At 48.9% G+C, this 21,721-nt stretch overlaps 1 protein-coding gene across 1 annotated transcript in view; it reads left to right on the forward strand.

The window, feature by feature from the left end:
• LOC115461455 overlaps positions 1–21,035 on the forward strand; it is a 104,810-nt gene extending 83,775 nt beyond the window's left edge. The window contains exon 8 of the mRNA XM_030191301.1: positions 18,022–21,035. Within this exon, the coding sequence (XP_030047161.1) occupies positions 18,022–20,384 (2,363 nt within the window). The 3' untranslated portion in view covers positions 20,385–21,035. The remainder of the gene's footprint in view (positions 1–18,021) is intronic.
• Positions 21,036–21,721: the final 686 nt, after the last annotated feature.

Here is a 21,721-nt window from a genome sequence, read left to right on the forward strand (position 1 = left end):
ATTACACGTTGAGTGAAGAAATATTTTCTCTGATTCATTTTAAATTTACTACATTGCAGCTTCATTGTGTGCTCCCTAGTCCTAGTAGTTTTGGAAATAGTAAACAAACGATTCACGTCTACCTGTTCCACTCCACTCATTATTGTATAGACCTCTATCATATCTCCCCTCAGCTGTCTTTTCTCCAAGCTGAAGAGCCCTAGACACTTCAGCCTCTCCTCATGGGGAAGTCATCCCATCCCCTTTATCATTTTTTTTTTATTTTTTTTTATTTATCATTTTACTTAATTACATTCACATTTATCACATAAATGTAAGGAAATACAGAAATTAATATAAAAAGGAAAACATTTTCTCTCAACAATATATATTTACATAATTGTCCACAATTGGATGATCCAAGATCAGGAAAACAATCTTAAAGAAAATAAGAAAAACTCAAAATGGTTAATCTTACACTTCACATTTTCTGAGGGAGGAAGGTTAATCGGTTATTGCAGCCAGTACAGTGGTAACTGAAGGAAGTTGCTGCAGAGGATTCTTCATCTGTTTCCACAAACTCTATAATTTCTTAGGTTCAAACAAATAAGTAATAAGGAAAATAAAACACTTACAAGGGAATCGCGCTAGGAAGGTCCCACCTGGGGCAATGATTCCTGGCTGAAAAGCCAAGACTTCACACCTCCCAGTCTGTGATTCCCTTGATGTGTCAGGAAATATATTCATCCTTGAACCAAAAAAAGCTATCAACCATATATCGGAAATACAATTTCAAAACGTTGTTCCTATCTAATCAAAGAGGAAAGTCACTAATAATATAACTCTATCTATAACTTCTGAATTTTCCAAAATGTCAGTTAAACACATCTCTTTTCTCTGAAAGAAGATTTTAAAGGAAATATAATTTTAGTCACCAAAAGGTGCCCTTTATCATTTTCATTGCCCTTCTCTCTACCTTTGCTAGTTCCACTATAATGTTGATTGGCTTGGTAAGTCAATTAAGTTACACACATTGCTGCAAAATACGCTTGAATTTCAGCACAGATCTCTAGGCGCGCTACATAGAATCCGTGGGTATATGCCGCACCCCTGAGAACTGTTTTACGTTTTCCTGTAAATGTAAAGGACCTTATAACTCAGTTTTCCTTTTTATTGCTGGAAACAGGCTTTGAAAGGATCAATCCTGATTTATTATTGAGGATTAAAGAAGAGAACGAGCCATATGTCCCTGATTCCAAGGATTTGGGAGAGAGAGAAGTTACTCAGTCGTACACCGGTGAGTAATAATACTGCACCAAAAGAATCAAAACTCTGCAGATCACAAAAACAAAGCAAACACAGTAGGGAGACCAAACAGCTGAGGAAAAGGAAACCTGGTTCTTAAAAGTATCTTTTATTCAGTAAAAAACACATCAAGGGGCCATTTTACTAAGACACCTACAACCAGTGGTGTAGTTACGTGGGGCCACAGGGGTCTGGGCCCCCGCAGACTTGGCCCTGGACCCCCCTGCCAACGACCCTCTCGACCCCCCCTCCCGCCGCCGTGGGCTATCTTTGCTGGTTGGGGACCCCAACCCCCACCAGCCAAGGTCCTCTTCTTCCGGCGCAAGGCTTCGTTCTGTTTCTGAGTCTGACGTCCTGCACGTTGTAGGACGTCAGACTCAGAAACAGAACGAAGCCTTGCGCCGGAAGAAGAGGACCTCGGCTGGCGGGGATTGGGGTCCCCTGCCAGCAAAGGTAGGCGGCGGTGGGGCAGGGTTGGCGGCGGGAGGGGGGGGTCGAGAGGGGTCGGCGGCGGGGGGGGGGTCAAGGTGGTGGCGGCGGCGGCGGGGTCGGCAATGACAGGGGAGGGGGTTGGCAGCGCCGGGGGGGGGGCTAAAATGTGCCCCCTCACCTCGGGCTCTGGACCCCCTTCGCGCCGAAGTCTGGCTACGCCCCTGCCTAAAACACACGTGAATTTAGAACTACCGCCCGGCTACTGCATACCCTGGGCGGTAATTCTAATTTTGACATGTGGCAGAAAAGAATTTCTGTTTTCTACTGCGTAGCGCTAACCGGGCAATAATCAGCAGTGTATGTGCGCTGATGATTACCGCCCGGTTAACACGTGAGACCTTACTGCTAAGTCAGTGGGTGACGATAAAGTCTCAGGCCCAAAATGGACGCGCGCCAATTTTTATTTTGCCGCATGTCCATTTTCGGCCAAAAAAGAAAATGGCCTTTTTTGCAGGTGCGCTGAAGAATGGACCTGTGCGCTTCCAATACACGCGCTTACACCAGCGCAGGCCATTTTGTCAGCATGCCTTAGTAAAAGGACCCCCCAAACCTTGAAACACTGCATACATAAGGACTCACTATTCAAAGTATAGTAAACTACATCAAAGAAATACTCACACTTATTACGTGAAAACATTATAATCTCTTAAACATTAGGAGAAAGTACATAAGTATTGCCATACTGGGACAGACCAAAGGTCTGTCAAGCCCAGCATCTTGTTTCCAACAGTGGCCAATCCAGGTCACAAATACCTGGCAAGATCCTGAAAAAGTTCAATACATTTTATACTGCTTATCCCAGAAACAGTGGATTTTCCCAAAGTCCATTTAATAATGGTCTATGGACTTTTCCTTTAGGAAGCCGGCCAAACCTTTTTTTAAACTCCGCTAAGCTAACCGCCTTTATCACATTCTCTGGCAACGAATAGTGTAGTTTCGCGCTACCCGCACAGTAACCGCTGGGAACGTGTGCTGCGGTAGAAAATAGAAAAATATTTTCTTTTTTTTTTCTTTTTTTTTTACTTTCAATATATTTTTATTAAAGGTTTTTTCATACAGATAATACAGAAAAATATTTTCTACTGGGGGATTTGGCATGTTCCAGACTCAGAATTACCGCCAGATTTGTGACTCCTTTATTGAATACTGCTAGTCCCTGACGCAGTTTCCGAAACGCTGGCCACCATCGGACAAGTTGCAGTGGCAACAAATTCTGCTTTTCTTAACTCTGTAAGTGAATTCTTTAAATAAAAGGAGGTTTTTTACGCCGATTATCGAGATGCAGTACCTGTATACACTGTAGCTCCTGAAGCAGGTCTGAGTGTACTGTGGCTTTTTCCTCCTAAAATCTAACAGGTCCTTTTACTAAGGTGTGCCGAAAAGTGGCCTGCGCTGGTGTAGACGCGTGTATTGGACACACGCAGGTCCATTTACCAGCGCACCTGCAAAAAAGGCCTTTTTTTTTGGCTGAAAATGGACATGCGGCAAAATGAAAATTGGCGCGCGTCCATTTTGGGCCTCAGACCTTACCACCAACCATTGACTTAGCGGTAAGATGACACGCGTTAACCAGGCGGTAATCATCAGCGAGTATACACTGCCGATTACCGCCCGGAGTCGCAGATCAGGCATGCAGCATATACTCGGGGGAGGGGGGGAGGAAGACATATGCAGACACACAGGCTGTGAGTGACTTCATCTGTTTCCAGCCCCCTGCCCCCCCCTCCCCGTTTGAAGTTTTCCCAACTTCTTGTTTTTGTTTTAATCAAGATTAAACATTTTAATCAAAATGCAGCCCTAATATATGTGTGTGAGTGTACATGTATTACATAGAGGGGCAAAATTGAACGAAAACGCCTATCTCCATGGGCGTTTATCTCCAAGAACGGGTCCGTGAAGGGGTGGACCGAACCGTATTTTGGGAAAAAATAGACGCCCATGTTTTATTCAACAATGTGTGAGCTGGGCGTTTTTGTTTTTCAGCGATAATGGAAAATGAAAGCGCCCAGCTCAAAAACGAATAAATCCAAGGCATTTGTTCGTGGGAGGGGCCAGGATTCGTAGTGCACTGGTCCCCCTCACATGCCAGGACATCAACCGGGCACCCTAGGGGGCACTTTTACAAAACCAAAAAAAAAGGTAAGAGCTCCCAGGTGCATAGCACCCTTCCCTTGGGTGTTGAGCCCCCCAAATCCCCCTCGAAACCCACTGCCCACAAGTCTACACCATTACTATAGCCCTAAGGGGTGAAGGGGGGCACCTACATGTGGGTACAGTGGGTTTGGGGGGGTTGGACGACTAATAAGCATTAAGCAGCACAATTGTAACAGGTAGGGGGGATGGGCCTGGGTCCACCTGCCTGAAGTCCACTGCACCCCCTAACAACTCCTCCAGTGACCTGCATACTGCTGCCAGGGAGCTGGGTATGACATTTGAGGGTGAAAATAAAAAGTTGTGAAACTTCATTTTTTGTGGTGGGAGGGGGTTAGTGACCACTGGGGGAGTCAGGGGAGGTCATCCCCGATTCCCTCCAGTGGTCATCTGGTCATTTAGGGCACTTTTTGGGGCCTTATTCGTGAAAAAACAGGGTCCAGGAAAAGTGTCCTAAATTCTAGCTAAAAACGCATACTTTTTTCCCATTATCGGTGAAATGCGCCCATCTTTGTTCGGCAGATAACCACGCCCCAGTTCCGCCTTCGCCACACCTCTGACACGCCCCCATCAACTTTGTCCGCATCCGCGACGGAGTGCAGTTGAAAACGTCCAAAAATCGCCTTTCGATTATACCGCTTTATTCGTTTTTGTGAGATAAACGTCCATCTCCCGATTTAGGTCGGAACTTGGGCGTTTTTCTCGTTCGATTATAAGGTGGATAGTAACATAGTAGATGACAGCAGGAAAAGACCTGCACGGTCCATCCAGTCTGCTGAGGAGGAAGGAGGTGTTTTAGAGAGCTCTGCTGACTTCCAGTGGAAAGGGAGTGAGACCTAGCTCCCTCCCCAAAGATGAGGAGGGTCCCTGGGGAGAAGGCCTCAGGAAAGTCCCAGGCTATGGGGCCTCCTGGGGCCCGGGACCAGAAGGCCGAAAGGAGTGGCTCTCTCCCTGGTTTGACTACCGGGAGAAGGGAAAGGAGTCCAGTGGACCGAAGGGAGAAGCAGCCCAGTGGAGGCCACCAGAGCATTTCCCCCTCCATGGCCCAGCTTGCGGAAGGTAAGCGAGAAGACAGTGGAGGGGGGAGGAAGATAGTACAGGCCCCAGAAGGGCGCTTCCAAGGAAGGGAGAAGGAAGAGGCGATGGAAGTTTGCCAGAAGCCTTTGCTGGAGGCAGCTGAAAGTGAGAGTGGATCGTCAGATGAGGAGTTCCTTGAAGTGAGCTATGACCCTGATGATCCAGCAAGTAGTGTGGTAAATATTGTAAGACGAATTAAGCTGGTGGAAAAAGAAGTAGTGGAGCTAGGAAAACGTCTGAAAATGGCAAGAACTATGTGTAAATTTGCCCCAGCGGAGCACAGACAAATGTATGTTAAAGAGGAAGCCCGGATATCAAAGTTGTTGGGGAAAAAAGAACACTTGTTGAACTGTTTAAAAAAGGGCTCTGTGAATCCTTTGAGGGAGCTCTATGTTAACCGAGAAAGGATGGCTTCAATACCACAGTCTGGGGGTTCAGGAACACTACAGTTGCAGCAAGCTTCAGTGTCTTCAGCAGCATTAGACTCAAAAGAGTTGTCTGGGTTCAGAGGTGACCCCACTTTAAAATACATGAGACAGTTGGCAACACAGTCCAGAGCACTTACCCAGCAGCCAGAGGATAAGGAGGCAGCGGCAGGACATGGCTCTGAGGTGGGGGCTGGAGTAGAGATCCTACCTGTGGAGGGGAGGACAGAACTCAGTAACTTTTCAAAACTCCAGATAATGGAGGCAGCAGAGGGAGACGCAGGTAGCAGCCTGTTTTCTACAGAGGTGGTGGTCGAAGTCTCAGAGGGCTTACCTGCAGTTGTGCAAACAGCAGAGACAGTTGCCGTGAAGGAGGCCCTGTTGGAAAAGGGTCAGCAGAGGCAGACTCCGGTATTTTTGGCCGGGTCTGCAATGACTGAAGTGGAAACCGAAGCAGCATGGCATCTGGAGAAGCCCCGCCCACGAAGTCCGGGAGCAGGGGAGGTCTTCCCTGAGCATGGAGTAGCTGGCGGTTTACAGGAGAGGGGTCGGAGAGAGAGGAATAGGAGCGGGCAGCAGCTGGGAGCTCATTTGACCAGCTGTCCATTACAAGAGGTGAAATCGGGGGGTGCTAACAGCCAGCCTGTGGCGGAATCAGGAACAGACAAGCCATGCCCCCGGGAAGCGCCAGCCATTGGGAGAACGCAGGAGGGACTGCACCAGAAGCAAGGGGGAAGTAACCCGATTGTTGAGAGACTTTCGTTGACTACAGAAGTGGACATGGCAAGTCTAACAGATGTGCAGCGGGTGGTGGAGCAGACCTGCCAGCAGGACGGCTGGGAGCGAGGAGCCAAGGGGAGCGGCGGAGTTCCGGAGGCTTCGCCCCTGGTGCCGGAGGTTGGAGGGAGTTCGGGGGCAGAGCGAGCAGGGAGTCTGGTATCGCCAGCTGCAGACCTGACTGGGCAGGTGCCAGAGTATCGCCAGGAGACAGAGGAGAGGAGGCGATTAGCCCAGAGGCTGGAGCCTGCAGTGGCAGGGACGAGCAGGGACGTTCCAGGAAGTGGTGATGGGCAGGACAATCAGTTGGAGGCAGCCCAAGCCGCAGAACTGACTATGGACGATGCTGGATGTTTGTCTGAGAGGGAAGGGGACGGGGGACAACGGGAGGGGGAGGGGGCGGTGGATATTGAGGAAGGGAGAGGGATGAGGGGAGGGGCAGAGGGACAGAAGGGGGGGGAGGCAGAGGGAAGGGCTGGAACAAGTGTGGAGGGGGGGCGGTGGGGGCTGGGGTCCAAGTCCTTTGCGGCAGTAGTCCAGGGAGGGGGAAGGAGGGAGGGGGGGAGATCGGGTGGTTTTGAGGGCCCAGGGAGGGGTTGGGGGGGAGCGGGGACAGGGGGTGGACAGCTGCCTAAGCGGCGAAATGTGGTACAGCTCAAATGGATAGGGGAGGGGGCAATGCCCTCCAGGGATCGGGTCTTGAGGCTGGTGATGGGGATGGGGTTTATACCCGAGGACTTTTACGCGTGTATACACCCCATCAACATCCCAGAATATGACTTGAGCTTCATGACCCAGAGGGGGATGGAAATATTCTGGGAAAGGTACGAGGGGGTGAGGGGAAAGGGGGAGTGGCGGGACCTCAGGGCCATTCCAGTCAGCAAGCCGGACCTGGTGCAGATCACCCTGCTCGTGAGAAATGAGTCTATCTCTGGGGCAGATTTAGCCTACTGGCTACAGAGGTACGCGGAGCTGAGATCCCCACTTACAAAGTTACCGGATCCAAGCAGGGTTTGGGCAGGAGGTTGGGGAGCCCTGGTCAAATTGAGACAGGAGAGCCATGTGGTCCAGCACATTCCTTCGGCTGCCTTTATCGGTCGTGACAGGATACTGTGCTTTTACAAGGGGCAGCCGCGGCAGTGCTTCAGATGTGGTTCGTTTAGGCACTTCAGCATGTCATGCCCAGTGGTAAAGTGTGGAAGATGCGGGGATCAGCATGCCACAGAGGACTGCACCGCGATCAGGTGCAACCTCTGCGGCGGGTTAGGCCATGCATATCGGAACTGCCCTAGGGCGGCCCATAACGAGTGGGATATGTGGGGGAAGGGACGGGGAGGGGGGGTAATGGAGGAGGGGATAGGGCAGGGGGTGATAGGCAGGGAGGGGCAAGGGGGGGAGAAGGAGGGGATGCAGGAGGGGGGGCGGCAGGGGGCTGGGTCAGGAGTGGAGCAGGGGGGAGAGGGGGAGTGGGTACAAGTGCCACAGAGGAAAGGGAAGTTTCGGAGGGGGGGGAAAGTAGGGGTGGGCAGGGAGGGGTCGCTGCAGGGGAAGAGGGGGGGGAACAGATTTCAGGTGTTGGAGGAGGAGGAGGAGGATAGGGAGGTTGGGAGGGAGGAGGAAGAACAGGGGGAAGGAGAAGAGGTGGAGTTAATGGAGGAAGAGGGGGCGGCAGGGGGGATTGGAGAGGGCAAACGGAAATATGAGGAAGCACTGGAGGAGGGTACTGGTGGTAGGAAGAAGGGCGGGAAGGCTCTGGGGGGAGGGGGAGGGGTGAGGGAGGAGGAAGAGGGAAGGGAGGGAGGGAGGGGAAAGGGGAGTAAGAGGAAAGCTGAGGGGGCCGGGCAGGTGGTGAAGGCCCAAGTGCAGGCTTGGGGGGACAGAGTGGAGCTAGAGGAGGATCTGGAGGACTTGGAGGACTTGGGGGAGGTGGAGGACTCGGAGGAGGAGGTAGGGGGCGGGGGGTGAAGAGGGGAGAGGGAGGGATCAGGGGGTGGGTCCGGATAGAGCAAAGAAGAAAGGAAGGAAGAAAGGGGGAGGGGGGGGTAAGGTGCAGACAGGACGGCTGCGGGGGGGGGAGGGGGATTTGGCAGGGGATGATGTAGACCGCATAGCAGAGGACCTGCTTCAGGGTAAGAAGGGGGTATCCCAGGAGATAAGGAAAGAAGTTGGGAGTGAGCAGACCCGTGACTCGCAATGAGGATGGCAGGCTTAGTGTTGACATTTGCCACGCTGAATGTGGCCAGCATCGCCTCTCCGAAGAAGCAGGGTTTAGCGTATGACTGGTTCGCGAGGGTCCAAGCAGATTGCTTCCTGCTCCAGGAGACTCGGCTGCGGTCCATTGAGGTGATCAGGCGGGCAAGGCGGGCCTGGAAGTGGGGTCCCTCGGTGTGGGGGTTGGCGGGGGAGAGGTATGGTGGGGTGGGGATCTTATTTAAGTCCCACCGGGTGAATATTCAGCGAGTGGTGGAGCTGGGGGTGGGGGAGATGTCTTGTTGTGGATGCGATTTGGGAGGATAGAGCACTGAGGGTGGTGAATGTGTACGGGCCCCAAAGCAAGAAGGAAAGGGTGCTCCTCTTTGGGAAGATCAAGCCCTACCTATACACTTCGCGCCAAGTAGTCTGGGGGGGAGATTTTAACACCATATTGCGGAAAAAGGATAGTGGGGGACGATCGGTACAGGTGGGCTATGACGGGGTGAGGCTGGCAGGGATCATGCGGGAGGCGGAGCTGGTAGACGCGCATGTGGCCTTCTGTGAGGAACAGGAGGGGTTCACGTTCTTTCGAGGGCAGTGTAAAAGTAGAATCGATAGATTCCTGGTAAAGAAGGGGGTTTGTCTGGGGGGTCCACGAACCGTGGACGTGGACTTTTCAGACCACCACATGGTCCTCCTTCAGGTGGGGGGGGCGGCAGCGCAGAGGCCAGGGAGGGGGTTATGGCGACTAAATTTAAAGTGGTTAGGTAGCGAGCAGGTGCGGGAGGAGTACCGCCGGTTTTTGGAAGATCAGGTGTCAGTGCAGGGGGCATTTCAGTCATTGGGGGAGTGGTGGGATACAGTGAAAAGACGAACGCGGGGATTCTTTCTCAGACAGGCGAGAAGGGAGGGGAGGGAAAGGACAAAGTGGGCATGGCAATAAAGAAAAAGAGGGACACATTGATTTCACAAGGGGGGAGGGAGGAAGAAATACATGATCTCCAAGCACTCCTGGAGCAGGTACAGTACAACCGCTACACCTCCTTGGTGTATGAGCGGGACTTCGGGAAAATGTGTAGCCCGGACCCCTTCGCATGCTGCCGGGAGCGGAGGGCGCGCAGGGTGATGGAGGGGGTGCGGGATGCACAGGGGGTCCTGCAGGACACCAAGGAGGGGATTCTGGGGGCAGTGAGGGACCACTTTGCGGCGTTCCTTTCAGCCCAGCAGATTGATATGGAGCAGATGGAGTGTTATGTGGAAGGAACCCCGGGGATAGGTCACGGGGGACCCCAGCTTCAGGCCCTCTTGAACCCGTGGACAGAACAGGAGGTGGAGGAAGCCATCGGGGCGCTCCACAGGAAGACCTCACCGGGGCCGGATGGGCTAACAACTGAGTTCTACCAGGCCTTTAAGGAGCAGCTGGTGCCGATCCTGGTGAGGGTATGGGGGGCAGCCCAGTTGGAGGGTTCCTTGCCTAGTTCCTTGACAGAGGCGGCTCTTATCCTACTAAGTAAGGGGAAGGACCCGGCGATGCTGGCCAACTGGCGGCCTATAGCACTGCTTAATACGGATCGAAAAATCTTTGCGCGAATGCTATTCCAGAGAATGAGGCAGGTGTCTGGGGATTTGCTAGCAGCCTCGCAAGCATGTGGGGTTAAAGGGAGAGGGGTCTTGGAAGCTGCAGCGTGGGTGCGGGAGGGGGTAGAACGCAGTAGAGTGGGAGGGCATGGTAGGCTGTTGGTAACACTCGACCAGGAAAAAGCGTTTGATAGAGTGCAGTGGGGTGTCCTATGGAGCATTCTGGAGCGCTATGGGTTTCCGAAGGGTTGGATAGAGCAATTACAGCTACTCTATCGGCATGCGGGGTGTTTTCCCCTGGTTAACGGGTGGAGAGGGCAGGGGTTTGAGGTAGGGGCAGGGGTCCGACAGGGGTGCCCACTCAGCCCGCTGTTGTATGCATACGCCATCGACCCTTTTATAAGACGGCTGGAGAAGGGGGGGGCGGAGGGGCTGGAAGGGGTGGAGGTGGGGGACAATAACCAGTTAAGGGTCGTGGCGTATGCAGATGACGTTACAGTGTGGGTAGCGGACCAGAGGGAGGGAGGTAGATTGCAGAACCTGATCCAGGAATACTCGCAGGCAACAGCGTCGCAGGTCAATTTTCAAAAGTCCAATAGCCTGTGGGTTGGGGATCAGGGGCTGCAATTTGAGTTGGGAGGTAGGTTTCCTACAGCTGTGGAACGTATACGGGTATTGGGAATATACTTCGAGAAGGGGGATTATAGGCTCTACAACTGGGATAGGTGTCTCCAAGAAGTGAAGGGGAGGGTGGATAGATGGAAGGGGTGGAAAATGACCATGGGGGAGCGGGTACAGCTCATCAAGGCACACTTAGTTCCTTTGTTTCTGTTCGTCAGTTACATCTGCCTGCTGCCGGAGAGCCGGTACACGGCCTTGTATGGGGTGTTCTTCCGGCTGCTCTGGGGCAACAGGACGAATCCGGTAAAACGGAATGTTACCTATCTGCCTAGGAGGGAGGGGGGGGTGGGCATGATAAACCCAGTCCTGTTTTTCAGCGCTTTGTTCCTGCAGTTCAATCTGGGGAGGGCGGTAGGGCGGGAGCCACCGGGGTGGGCTAGGAGTGTCCTGCAGTGGTGGCCGAGATATTGGGACCTATGGCGGGAGGGGGGGAGGGTAGTGGCACTGCGAAGGGGGGCTCCGGGGGGGGTGAGTTATTGCAAGACCCTAGTGAAATTGGTGAGGGTGTGGGGGCTGACGGTGGGGGAGGTGAAGGCAGGACAACGGGGGGTCTGGATGGACAGAGTACGGGCGCAGGTGTTCTCAGCTCCTCTGGCGCTGAGGGACGCGCCGGCCCCACGGATGCAGCAGGGGTTACGGTTGATTGCTTCGAACCGCATCCCGGTGAAGTATAAAGACCTGGCGTGGCTGTCCTTTCACGGTAGACTGTACGTCCGAGGAAATTTGAAATATCGCAATGTGCGGGATAGAGGGTGCCCACGGGAGGAATGTGCTGGAACTGAAGAGACGATGGAGCATTTCCTGGTGAGGTGCCCATTTACAGTCCAGGTCTCTGACCGGGTTTCCTCGTTGCTGCAGATCCCCAGTTTCCGCAACTACAGCTATGCGGACTGGGTGTATGGCCCAGAGGGTGGAGAGGGACGCGGGGATCCGGTAACACGCTTTCTGATTTCGGTGATATTGCGGTACTGCCTCTGGATGGCGCGCTGCAGGGTGTCCCTGTACCAGGAGGTCCGGCCGGCGGAGGTAGTCAGCTGGGATGTGGTAAGGGCGGTGCAGGAAGCGGCGAAGTGGGAAAGGGTGGAAAAAGGGGTGGGGGTGGCTTCGAGGTGGTGGAGACACGTGAGGCTTAAGCCGCCATGAGGGGACATGCTTCCCAGGGGATTGTGTGCCAGTTGTCTGAAGGGGTTGTGGGGGGTCGGGGGGGGGGGGGGGGTTGATCCATTGTATTATTGAGGAGGGGGTGTACATAGATAGGCAGACCATGTCTAGCTAGGAGCCTGGGGTTTGATTTGCATGTCCGGTTTTTTTCTTTGGTCTTTCTAATAAACAGTTTCCACTGTACTATTGAGGAGGGGGAGGGGGTGTACATAGATAGGAGGACCGTGTATAGCTAGGGGCTTGTTTTTGATTTGTATGTTATTTGTTTTTAGTTTTTTCCAATAAAAAGAGTTTTCCAGTCTGTATTAGAAAACATATGCATAAGTAATTACCATACTTTCAAACAACTAAACATCAACAAAAGCTTTATACTTAGGTGAATGATGAACATTAACCTAACCATAAAGTTAAAAACACAATATGAAATATGAACACAAAACATTAGGATATCTATATATATAAAAGGCACCACTGAAGCCTCCAGCCGGAAGTGTGAAGCGCCAGAGATATCAGGTTTCCCCATGAGTGAAGGAAAACAGCACAGCAGGAAATCCCACGAAACAGTGAAGGACTCAGAGGGGGGAGGGGAGAGAGATGCCCTCACTCTCTCTGTAACACAAACACAGAACAGCAGGAAACAACACTGAAGGACTGGACTCGGAGGGGGGAGGGAGAGAGGGCAGAGGGCAGGGACACGCACACTCCCACATGCACACTCCGAAGAAAACCTTGCTAGCCCACGTTTCATTTGCATCAGAAACGGTTTTTTTTTACTAGTAACTTATAAAAGGAGCATGCATGAATTATTAGAATAAATCAGATGAACAAAGTACTAAAAATTTTCCCAATCAATAAATTGAACATAAAGGCAAGAGGCTCATAAGTCAAAAAATACGGCTTGTGTTATATTGTCATGCATTTTATGAAGAACATAAACTAATATTTTGACCTTAACCAAGTATAACTGTGTTCAGAGAGTTTATTTTATTTTATTTTTTGTTACATTTGTACCCCGCGCTTTCCCACTCATGGCAGGCTCAATGCGGCTCACAGAAGGCAAAAGTAGAGACTAATAGACGATTCACCACTGGAGACGTGAGTCCAACAGTCTTTATTATATCAGAGATAGCGACCCGACACAGGCCGTGTTTCGACGCTAAAAAGCGTCTGCATCAGGGGTCAATAAATACACCAAGTAATGAATGCAAAACGAAGAGTCCTACTTGTATATGTGTTGTCTTGCCCAGAGTCACAAGGAGCTGCCTGTGCCTGAAGTGGGAATTGAACTCAGTTCCTCAGTTCCCCAGGACCAAAGTCCACCACCTTAACCACCAGGCCACTCCTCCACAACCGTACACCTGGGGCTGCCTATTAACTAAAAAAGAGACTCCAATCCTTAATCCAATTCTTCAGTTAATACAGTTGATGACAAGATAAACAAATCATTCACTTAAGTTGTGTTGAGCCAGATTAGGGATTCTGTACATACAGAGTGAGTCCGTGTCTGTGATTAGTCCCTCGCCTAGAGATTTGGAACTGTCCACGTCTGGCAATCGGAAACACAGCACTAACAGCAACAGCAGCAGCCAAAATGTGAAAAATCACCATCAGGGGCATTTTCGAAAGAGAAGGGCGCCCATCTTCTGACACAAATTGGGAGATGGGCGTCCTTCTCTCAGGGTCGCCCAAATCGGCATAATCGAAAGCCGATTTTGGGCACCCTCAACTGCAGTCTGTCGCAGGGACGACCAAAGTTCACGGGGGCGTGTCGGAGGTGTAGTGAAGGCAGGACTGGGGTGTGCTTAAGAGATGGGCGTCCTCGGCCGATAATGGAAAAAAGAAGGGCGTCCCCGACGAGCATTTGGTCGACTTTACTTGGTCCATTTTCTTTCACGACCAAGCCTCAAAAAGGTGCCCGAACTGACCAGATGGCCACCGGAGGGAATCAGGGATGACCTCCCCTTACTCCCCCAGTGGTCACCAACCCCCTCCCACCCTAAAAAGAAAAAAAATATATATATATATTTTTTTTTTTTTTGCCAGCCTCTATGCCAGCCTCAAATGTCATACCCAGCTCCATGACAGCAGTATGTAGGTCCCTGGAGCAGTTTTAGTGGGTGCAGTGCACTTCAGCCAGGCGGACCCAGGCCCATCCCCCCCCCCCCCCCCACCTGTTACACTTGTGCTGGTAAATGTGAGCCCTTCAAAACCCACCCGACACCCACTGTACCTACATGTAGGTGCCCCCCTTCACCCCTTAGGGCTATGGTAGTGGTGTACAGTTGTGAGGAGTGGGTTTTTTGGGGGGGTTGGGGGGCTCAGCACCCAAAGTAAGGGAGCTATTCACCTGGGAGCAATTTGTGAAGTCCACTGCAGTGCCCCCTAGGGTGCCCGGTTGGTGTCCTGGCATGTGAGGGGGACCAGTGCAGTATGAATGCTGGCTCCTTCCACAACCAAATGGCTTGGATTTGGTCGTTTTTGAGATGGGCATCCTCGGTTTTCCATTATTGCCGAAAACCGGGGACGACCATCTCTAAGGTCGACCTAAATGTTGAGATTTGGGCGTCCCTGACGAAAGATGGATGCCCATCTTGTTTCGATAATAGCGGTTTCCCCGCCCCTTCACGGGACCGACCCTCAGGAAAACTTGGGCGCCCTGTTCGATTATGCCCCTCCATGGGTTACTAACTCTGAGAGGGAAAACAAGCAGCAGTTTACTGCCTCAGCGTGGAGTGTTCAAGCCCTCTACATGCTGGATCTATGACCTAGGTACTTCTCTCGTATTCTTATTTTTACCTCAGGAGCAATCTGAGGGAGGGGGAAAATCTGCTCTTCCCAGTATGCTCGGAGGCAGGCAGTAATAACAAAGCTCCAAAAGGCACCGAGAACGAAACACAGGTGCTCATAAAGGCTAATCACAGAGGACTACAGAAATGCAGGGACCTAGTCCATTATACACAGCTTAATAAATATACATACATGTAATCTGTTACACGCACAGCACAAGCTGCCCCATTGCATGAAGACAGAGCAACTAGTAAGACAAATACATACAGGGCCGTGCCTAGGGTCTCCGGCGCCCCCCTGCCTTTGGCCCCGCCGGCACCCCCCCCCCCCAAAAAACGATCGCTACACTACCCGCCCTCTTCTCCCCAGATCCTTTTCCTTTTTGTTTAAATTTACCTCTCCGGCCCGTGGCAGCGTAGCGTTAGTGAGAAGGAGGCGGCGCTCCCCTGCCCCGACGTGTCTTCTTCGCTCAGTGTCCCGCCTTCTTCTGACGTCATTTCTGACGTCAGAAGAAGGCGGAACCAAGAGAAGGGAAGAGACTGACACGTCGGGGCGGGAGAACGCTGCCTCCTCACTAACGCTACGCTGCCACGCGCCAGAGAGGTAAATTTAAACAAAAAGGAAAAGGATCTGGGGAGAAGAGGGCGAGGTAAGCATGGTGCGGCGGGGCGCCCCCCAGAGGATGGTGCCCTCCTGCCATGCTTACCTCGCTTACCGTGTCGGCACGGCCCTGAATACATATAGCTGATGTGTGAACACAGATTTTGTCTGTAAAAATACCTTTAAAAAGTAGGATGTGGCAATGACTAAATTTGACAGGCGAAAACATATATGTAAACTACTGAAGTACTGTGTGATTAGGAAAGAAGACAAATGTTCATTTTAATACAGTAGCTGCAGTTCTACCAAACTGAGAAACCGCCAACTCCAGGCTCCGCTCATTCTGCCTCGCCTCACCACCCTATGCTTGGAACAACCTTCCTGAACCCTTACGCCAAGCCCCCTCCCTGCCCGTCTTCAAGTCTTTGCTTAAAGCCCACCTCTTCAATGCTGCGTTCGGCACCTAACCCTTACCGTTCAGTGAATCCAGACTGCCCCAATTTGACTGCCCCTATCGGACCGACCGTTCACTTGTCTATTAGATTGTAAGCTCTTCGAGCAGGGACTGTCTCTCTTTGTTAAATTGTACAGCGCTGCGTAACCCTAGTAGCGCTCTAGAAATGTTAAGTAGTAGTAAGTTAAGCCAGATGGTTAAGTCTCGTTTGACATTGGTGATGATATTAATGTGGATTATATCTTGCAATGTGTTTGTAACTATTTGTAAGGTTAAAGCTCAAATAAATATTTAATATATTTATTTACCCATTTAAAAGGAAAATTCTCTTGAATCATTTTCAGTAAAACAACTGTGTTGGGAGTTAACTGAGGATTTGGACGTAGGATTGGCATTCATTACTGAAACTTGGGTTGTAGATCAGAGAGGCTCCTCTGTTCTTTGCTTCTGTCCATCTGGATTTAAAGTTGTGCACAGTCTGAGATCTAAGAGAGCAGGGGGTGGTTTATGTATAGTATACAGGTCTTTTTTTTTTTTTTAAAGTTAAGCTAATTTAGGGACCCTTTTACCAAGCTGCGGCAAAAGGGGGCCAGTGCTAGCGTCGATGCGTATTTTACACGTGCGTCGAGGCCCCCTTTTACCGCAGCTGGTAAAAGAGAAGTCTCGCTTTCCTATAGGAAATGGCCGGGCGGCAAGTAAAGCACTTGCCACGCAGCCACTTTGGGGGGGAGCCCTTACCGCCACCCATTGAGGGCTCCTGCGTTAAACCAGCAGTAACCGGGCAGCGCGCGGCACTGCCCGATTCCCGCTGGGTACACTCCGGCGCTACAAAAATAAATACATTTTTGTAGCACCAGAAATGACGGCGCGCTAGGGGTGAGAAGTAGTGCCAGACTGCTGTGGTAGCCCGGCAGTACTTCCTGTATAGCGAGCGGTAAGCCGACAACCGCCCACCTGCTCTGCGCACCCCGTTGCTAGGAGGAAAGGTGGTGGGATGATGTGCTTTTGGGGGTGTAGTGCGCCTTGGGGGGGAGGGTGTTGCGCAGCAGCGACTCGCCCTGGGTGTCGAACAAGCTAGGTACGCCTCTGGTAGGCAGTTTTAGAAAAGTCACTTCCTATAGGTAAAGTTCTCATAGCGGGAGATTTGTATCGGGGAGCCTGTAAACATTTGTAAGTATGTGCTATTTTATACCTATTTTATAAAGGCAAAATATTACAGCACTTCATGTTACGCTGTGCAGATACCAAAGACAAAAGGACCTCATTTCTTAAGCTCAACTGCAGCAGCCAGATGAACTGCTTATGAATTGCTTGCAGATGTAATCATCAGTCCAAAATGTCCTTAAAGTCACTTACTACTACTACTACTACTACTACTACTATTTAGCATTTCTATAGCGCTACAAGGCGTACGCAGCGCTGCACAAACAGAAGACAGTCCCTGCTCAAAGAGCTTACAATCTAATAGACAAAAATAAAGTAAGCAAATCAAATCAATTAATGTGTACAGGAAGGAGGAGAGGAGGGTAGGTGGAGGCGAGTGGTTACAAGTGGTTACGAGTCAAAAGCAATGTTAAAGAGGTGGGCTTTCAGTCTAGATTTAAAGGTGGCCAAGGATGGGGCAAGACGTAGGGGCTCAGGAAGTTTATTCCAGGCGTAGGGTGCAGCGAGACAGAAGGCGCGAAGTCTGGAGTTGGCAGTAGTGGAGAAGGGAACAGATAAGAAGGATTTATCCATGGAGCGGAGTGCAAGGGAAGGGGTGTAGGGAAGGATGAGTGTGGAGAGATACTGGGGAGCAGCAGAGTGAGTACATTTATAGGTTAGTAGAAGAAGTTTGAACAGGATGCGAAAACGGATAGGGAGCCAGTGAAGCGACTTGAAGAGAGGGGTAGTATGAGTAAAGCGACCCTGGCGGAAGACGAGACGGGCAGCCAAAAAAGGTAGGGAGGACAAAGAGGAGAAGCATGGTATAATACACACACAATATGAGGTGATGACTCATACTAAGGCACAATGAGGGCCCTGTTTACTAAGCTGTGCTGTAGACGCACTAGCGTTGTTTAGCGTATGCTAAAAATGCTAGCGCACCTTAGTAAACAGGGCCCTTACGTTTCTATGTTTTATATATGCAAACAAAATGAGTACTTAGCAGAAACCCAATGAGTGTAGTTATCTTCCCTCTGTAATTTGAAATATCCTATGTAGTCCTTCAGTTGAAAAAATTACCGACCCCTGTTGTAAACCATAGAACATCACAGATACTATGTGGTAATTGTATGAACCCAGAAAATTCTGTTCCTTGATCATTAGAAGCTTTCCGTAGTCAGTAACACAGGATTAATGTCTTCTGTGTGTATCCAGCAGATAATGAGGTGGTACAGAAGAGGGAGGAGGAGAGTCAAGAAGAACCGCCTTTAGAAATGGGGCAAATCCCAAGACAATCAAGAAGTATCTGTAAGAATATTTCCCAGGTGACTGAGAGGAGGAACGCAAAAAATCAACAGCAGAGAGACGCTGCAGGAGACTCATTGGATGGAGTCACTGACTGTGGGAGAAGTGAAGGGGAGCTCACAAACACCCCAGAGCATCAGACACACCCAGGAGCACAGACATCCTTGCAAAGTAATCTTGAGCAATTGACTTCTGGCCTCCACCAGAGAGAAGGAATAGAAAAGAAACCCTTTATATTTGATATCTGCGGAAAAAGCTTTGATAAGAAATATCATTTATTATTGCACCAGCAGACACACCCCAAAGAGAGGCCCTTTTCATGCTCTCAGTGTGCAAAATGTTTCAAAAAAAGGTTAAATCTGAAATTGCACCAGAGAATTCATGCTAAAGTGAAACCGGTTCCATGTACTGAATGTAGCAAAAGGTTTTGTAATAAGAAAGCATTAATTACACATCTAAAAACACACATTGGAAAAAGACCTTTTAAAAGTACAGAATTTGTGAACTCTTACAACTGCAAGTGTTTTATGAAGAAGAACCAAAAAATAAACATAGGCAAAAGAAAACTGTCATGTTCTGAACTTGACAAAAATGCCCTTCTGAACAAAAATCTAATAATACACCAATTAACACGATCAGGGACAAAACTATTCATGTGTACTGAGTGTGATAAAAGCTTCATTTCTTTACCTTCTCTAAGAAGGCATCAAATGATACACAAAGGGGAGAAACCATTTGTATGTTCTGAGTGTAATAAAAGATTCATTCAGCTATCTAATCTGAAAATTCATCAAAGGATCCACACAGGGGAGAAACGTTTCACATGTACTGAGTGTAATAAAAGTTTCATTCAACTTTCACATCTCCAGAAGCACCAAATGATTCACACAGGAGAAAAACCTTTTATATGCCCTGTGTGTAATAAAAGTTTCATTCAGCTATCAAATCTGAAAAAGCATCAAATGATCCATATAAAAAAGAAATTGTTTGCATGTACTGAGTGTGATAAAAGCTTTACTTCCTTATTGCCACTAAGAAAGCATCAAATGATCCACACAGGGAAGAAACCATTTACGTGCTTTGAGTGCAATAAATGTTTCACTCGTTTGTCAAATCTAAAAACTCACCAAAGGATTCACACAGGAGAGAAACCTTTCATGTGCTCTGAGTGTAATAATTGCTTTATTTCTTCATCTTCTCTAAGAAGGCATCTAATGATGCACAAGGGGAAAAAACCTTTTACGTGTATGGAGTGTAATAAAAGCTTTATTTCTTTATCATCTCTAAAACGACATCAAATGATCCACACAGGAAGCAAACCTTTTACATGTAATGAGTGTAAGAAATGTTTTACTCAAGTATCATATCTGAAAATTCATAAAAGGATCCATACAGGAGAGAAACCCTTCATGTGTTCTGAGTGTAATAAATTCTTCATTCATCTATCAAATCTAAAAATTCATCAAAGAAGCCATGCCGCAGAGAAGCCTTTTGTGTGCACTGAGTGCAATAAACAATTTATTTCTTTATCATCTTTAACAATTCATCAAAGGATCCATACAGGAGAAAAACCTTTTACGTGTACTGAGTGTAATAAAGGCTTTATTTCTTCATCAGCACTAAGAAAACATGAAAAGATCCACACAGGAAAGAAGCCATTTACATGCTTTGAGTGCAATAAATGTTTCACTCGTCTATCAAATCTAAGAATTCATCAGAGGATTCACACAGGAGAGAAGCCTTTCCCATGTACTGAGTGTGGTAAAAGCTTCATTTCTCTATCGCCTCTAAGAAAGCATCAAATGATTCATACAGGAAAGAAACCTTTTATGTGCACTGAGTGTAATAAATGTTTCACTCGTCTATCAAATCTGAAAATTCATCAAAAAATTCACACAGGAGAAAAACCTTTCATATGCTCTGAGTGCAATAAATGCTTCATTCATCTTTCGAATCTGAAAATTCATCAAAGGAGCCACACAGCAGAGAGACCTTTTATATGTACTACATGCAATAAAAGCTTCATTTCTTTATCATCTCTAAAAATGCATCAGATGATCCACTTGGGAAACAAACCTTTCACGTGCATTGAGTGCAATAAATGTTTCACTCGTCTATCACATCTGAAAATTCATCAAAGAATCCACACAGGAGAGAAACCTTTTACATGTAGTCAGTGTAATAAAAGTTTCAATCAGCTGTCTCATCTCAAAAAGCACCAAATGATCCACACAGCACATGTTGGAATACAAAAGCTAATGAAAACAAAATGAAGAAAACTAATTCCAGTGAAGTGGACCTCAGAAGATGAAAAGCAGGTATTATGCTACAAAACCTACATTTTAATTGAAAGGGTTCACAAAGAGAGCATGCCAGAAACGGAAAGAGAAATATTATCGGAGCAAAAGCTTCAGAAAATAACATACACATATTTAAGATCTAGGATTGACAAATCAAAGCAGAATAGTTTGAAAGTGATAATACCGCAAAGCAACCGAGGGCTGATGGTTGAGCAAGAATTAAGATCAGAAAGAGGAGACTTTACCTATTGTTTGTAAATGATCTGAAGTTGTAGAGCTCCTGTAGTCATCATTTAATACAACAACTCCAGTTAATGAATTGTTCCTCAGAAAGCGGCAGAACGATTTAGGCCAGGACAAATGTGCAACGGTAATAATGGAAACTAAGAAAAACTGGAACTGTGTAATATAAACGAGCTTGAACAGGAAGATGATATAAACATTAAGGTATAGAAGAAGGTGAAATGATCCAGCACAAAGATACTACAGATCATCAATCACATACAGCTTTGGAATTGTAACCTGGTCTCATGTTGTAAAATTGGATGGTACAATGAGAAGGGCATCTCCATTCCTACCAAGTGTATGCTGAGATGTACATGTGAGAGGAAATCTGCCAAAAAAACGGAGAACTCAAACGCCCCACGATAGAAACAAGTGTGTAAAAAAAGTGGGAGAGCGACCAAGGATACCAGAAACTGGAAGATCTTCGTTAGTAAACAACTTTATTAATTATTAATCCTATATAATAAAACGCACCTCCAACATTCTGAAGCTGACTGCATGGCTGAGGCATTCCTGCTCTGTATCCATCTCCTGAATTGACATCACGTACTTCCGGGTTCGTCACAAGCAGAAGTGACCAACCACACGAGGTTTCTCGGCTTCAGAATGTTGGAGGTGCATTCTATTAAATAGGATTGGTCAGTTCCTTGAAGCACAGCCAGAGCTCAGCGTCCTGCACAGTAACGCTCAGACACCAGAGGGGGGGGGGGGGGCTGACACCAGAGAGAGGGAGGGAGGGAGGGGGGCCTGACACCAGAGGGGGGGGAGGTATCTCTGTCACACACACACTCTCTCTCTCACACACACTGTCTCTCACACACTCTATGTCTCACACTGTATCACATTCACTCTCTATGTGTTACACAGTCACTCACACACTCTCTTGGTCTCATACACTCAGTCTCACAGAGAGTCTGTGTCTCACACACACTTATCTGTGTGAAACACACTCTCTCTCTCATACTGTCTCACATACGCACTTGCACTCTCATTCTCACACACACACTCGCACCCAGACTCACTCT

This window comes from Microcaecilia unicolor, chromosome 1 (assembly GCF_901765095.1).
Source record: "Microcaecilia unicolor chromosome 1, aMicUni1.1, whole genome shotgun sequence".
NCBI classification, from domain to species: domain Eukaryota; kingdom Metazoa; phylum Chordata; class Amphibia; order Gymnophiona; family Siphonopidae; genus Microcaecilia; species Microcaecilia unicolor.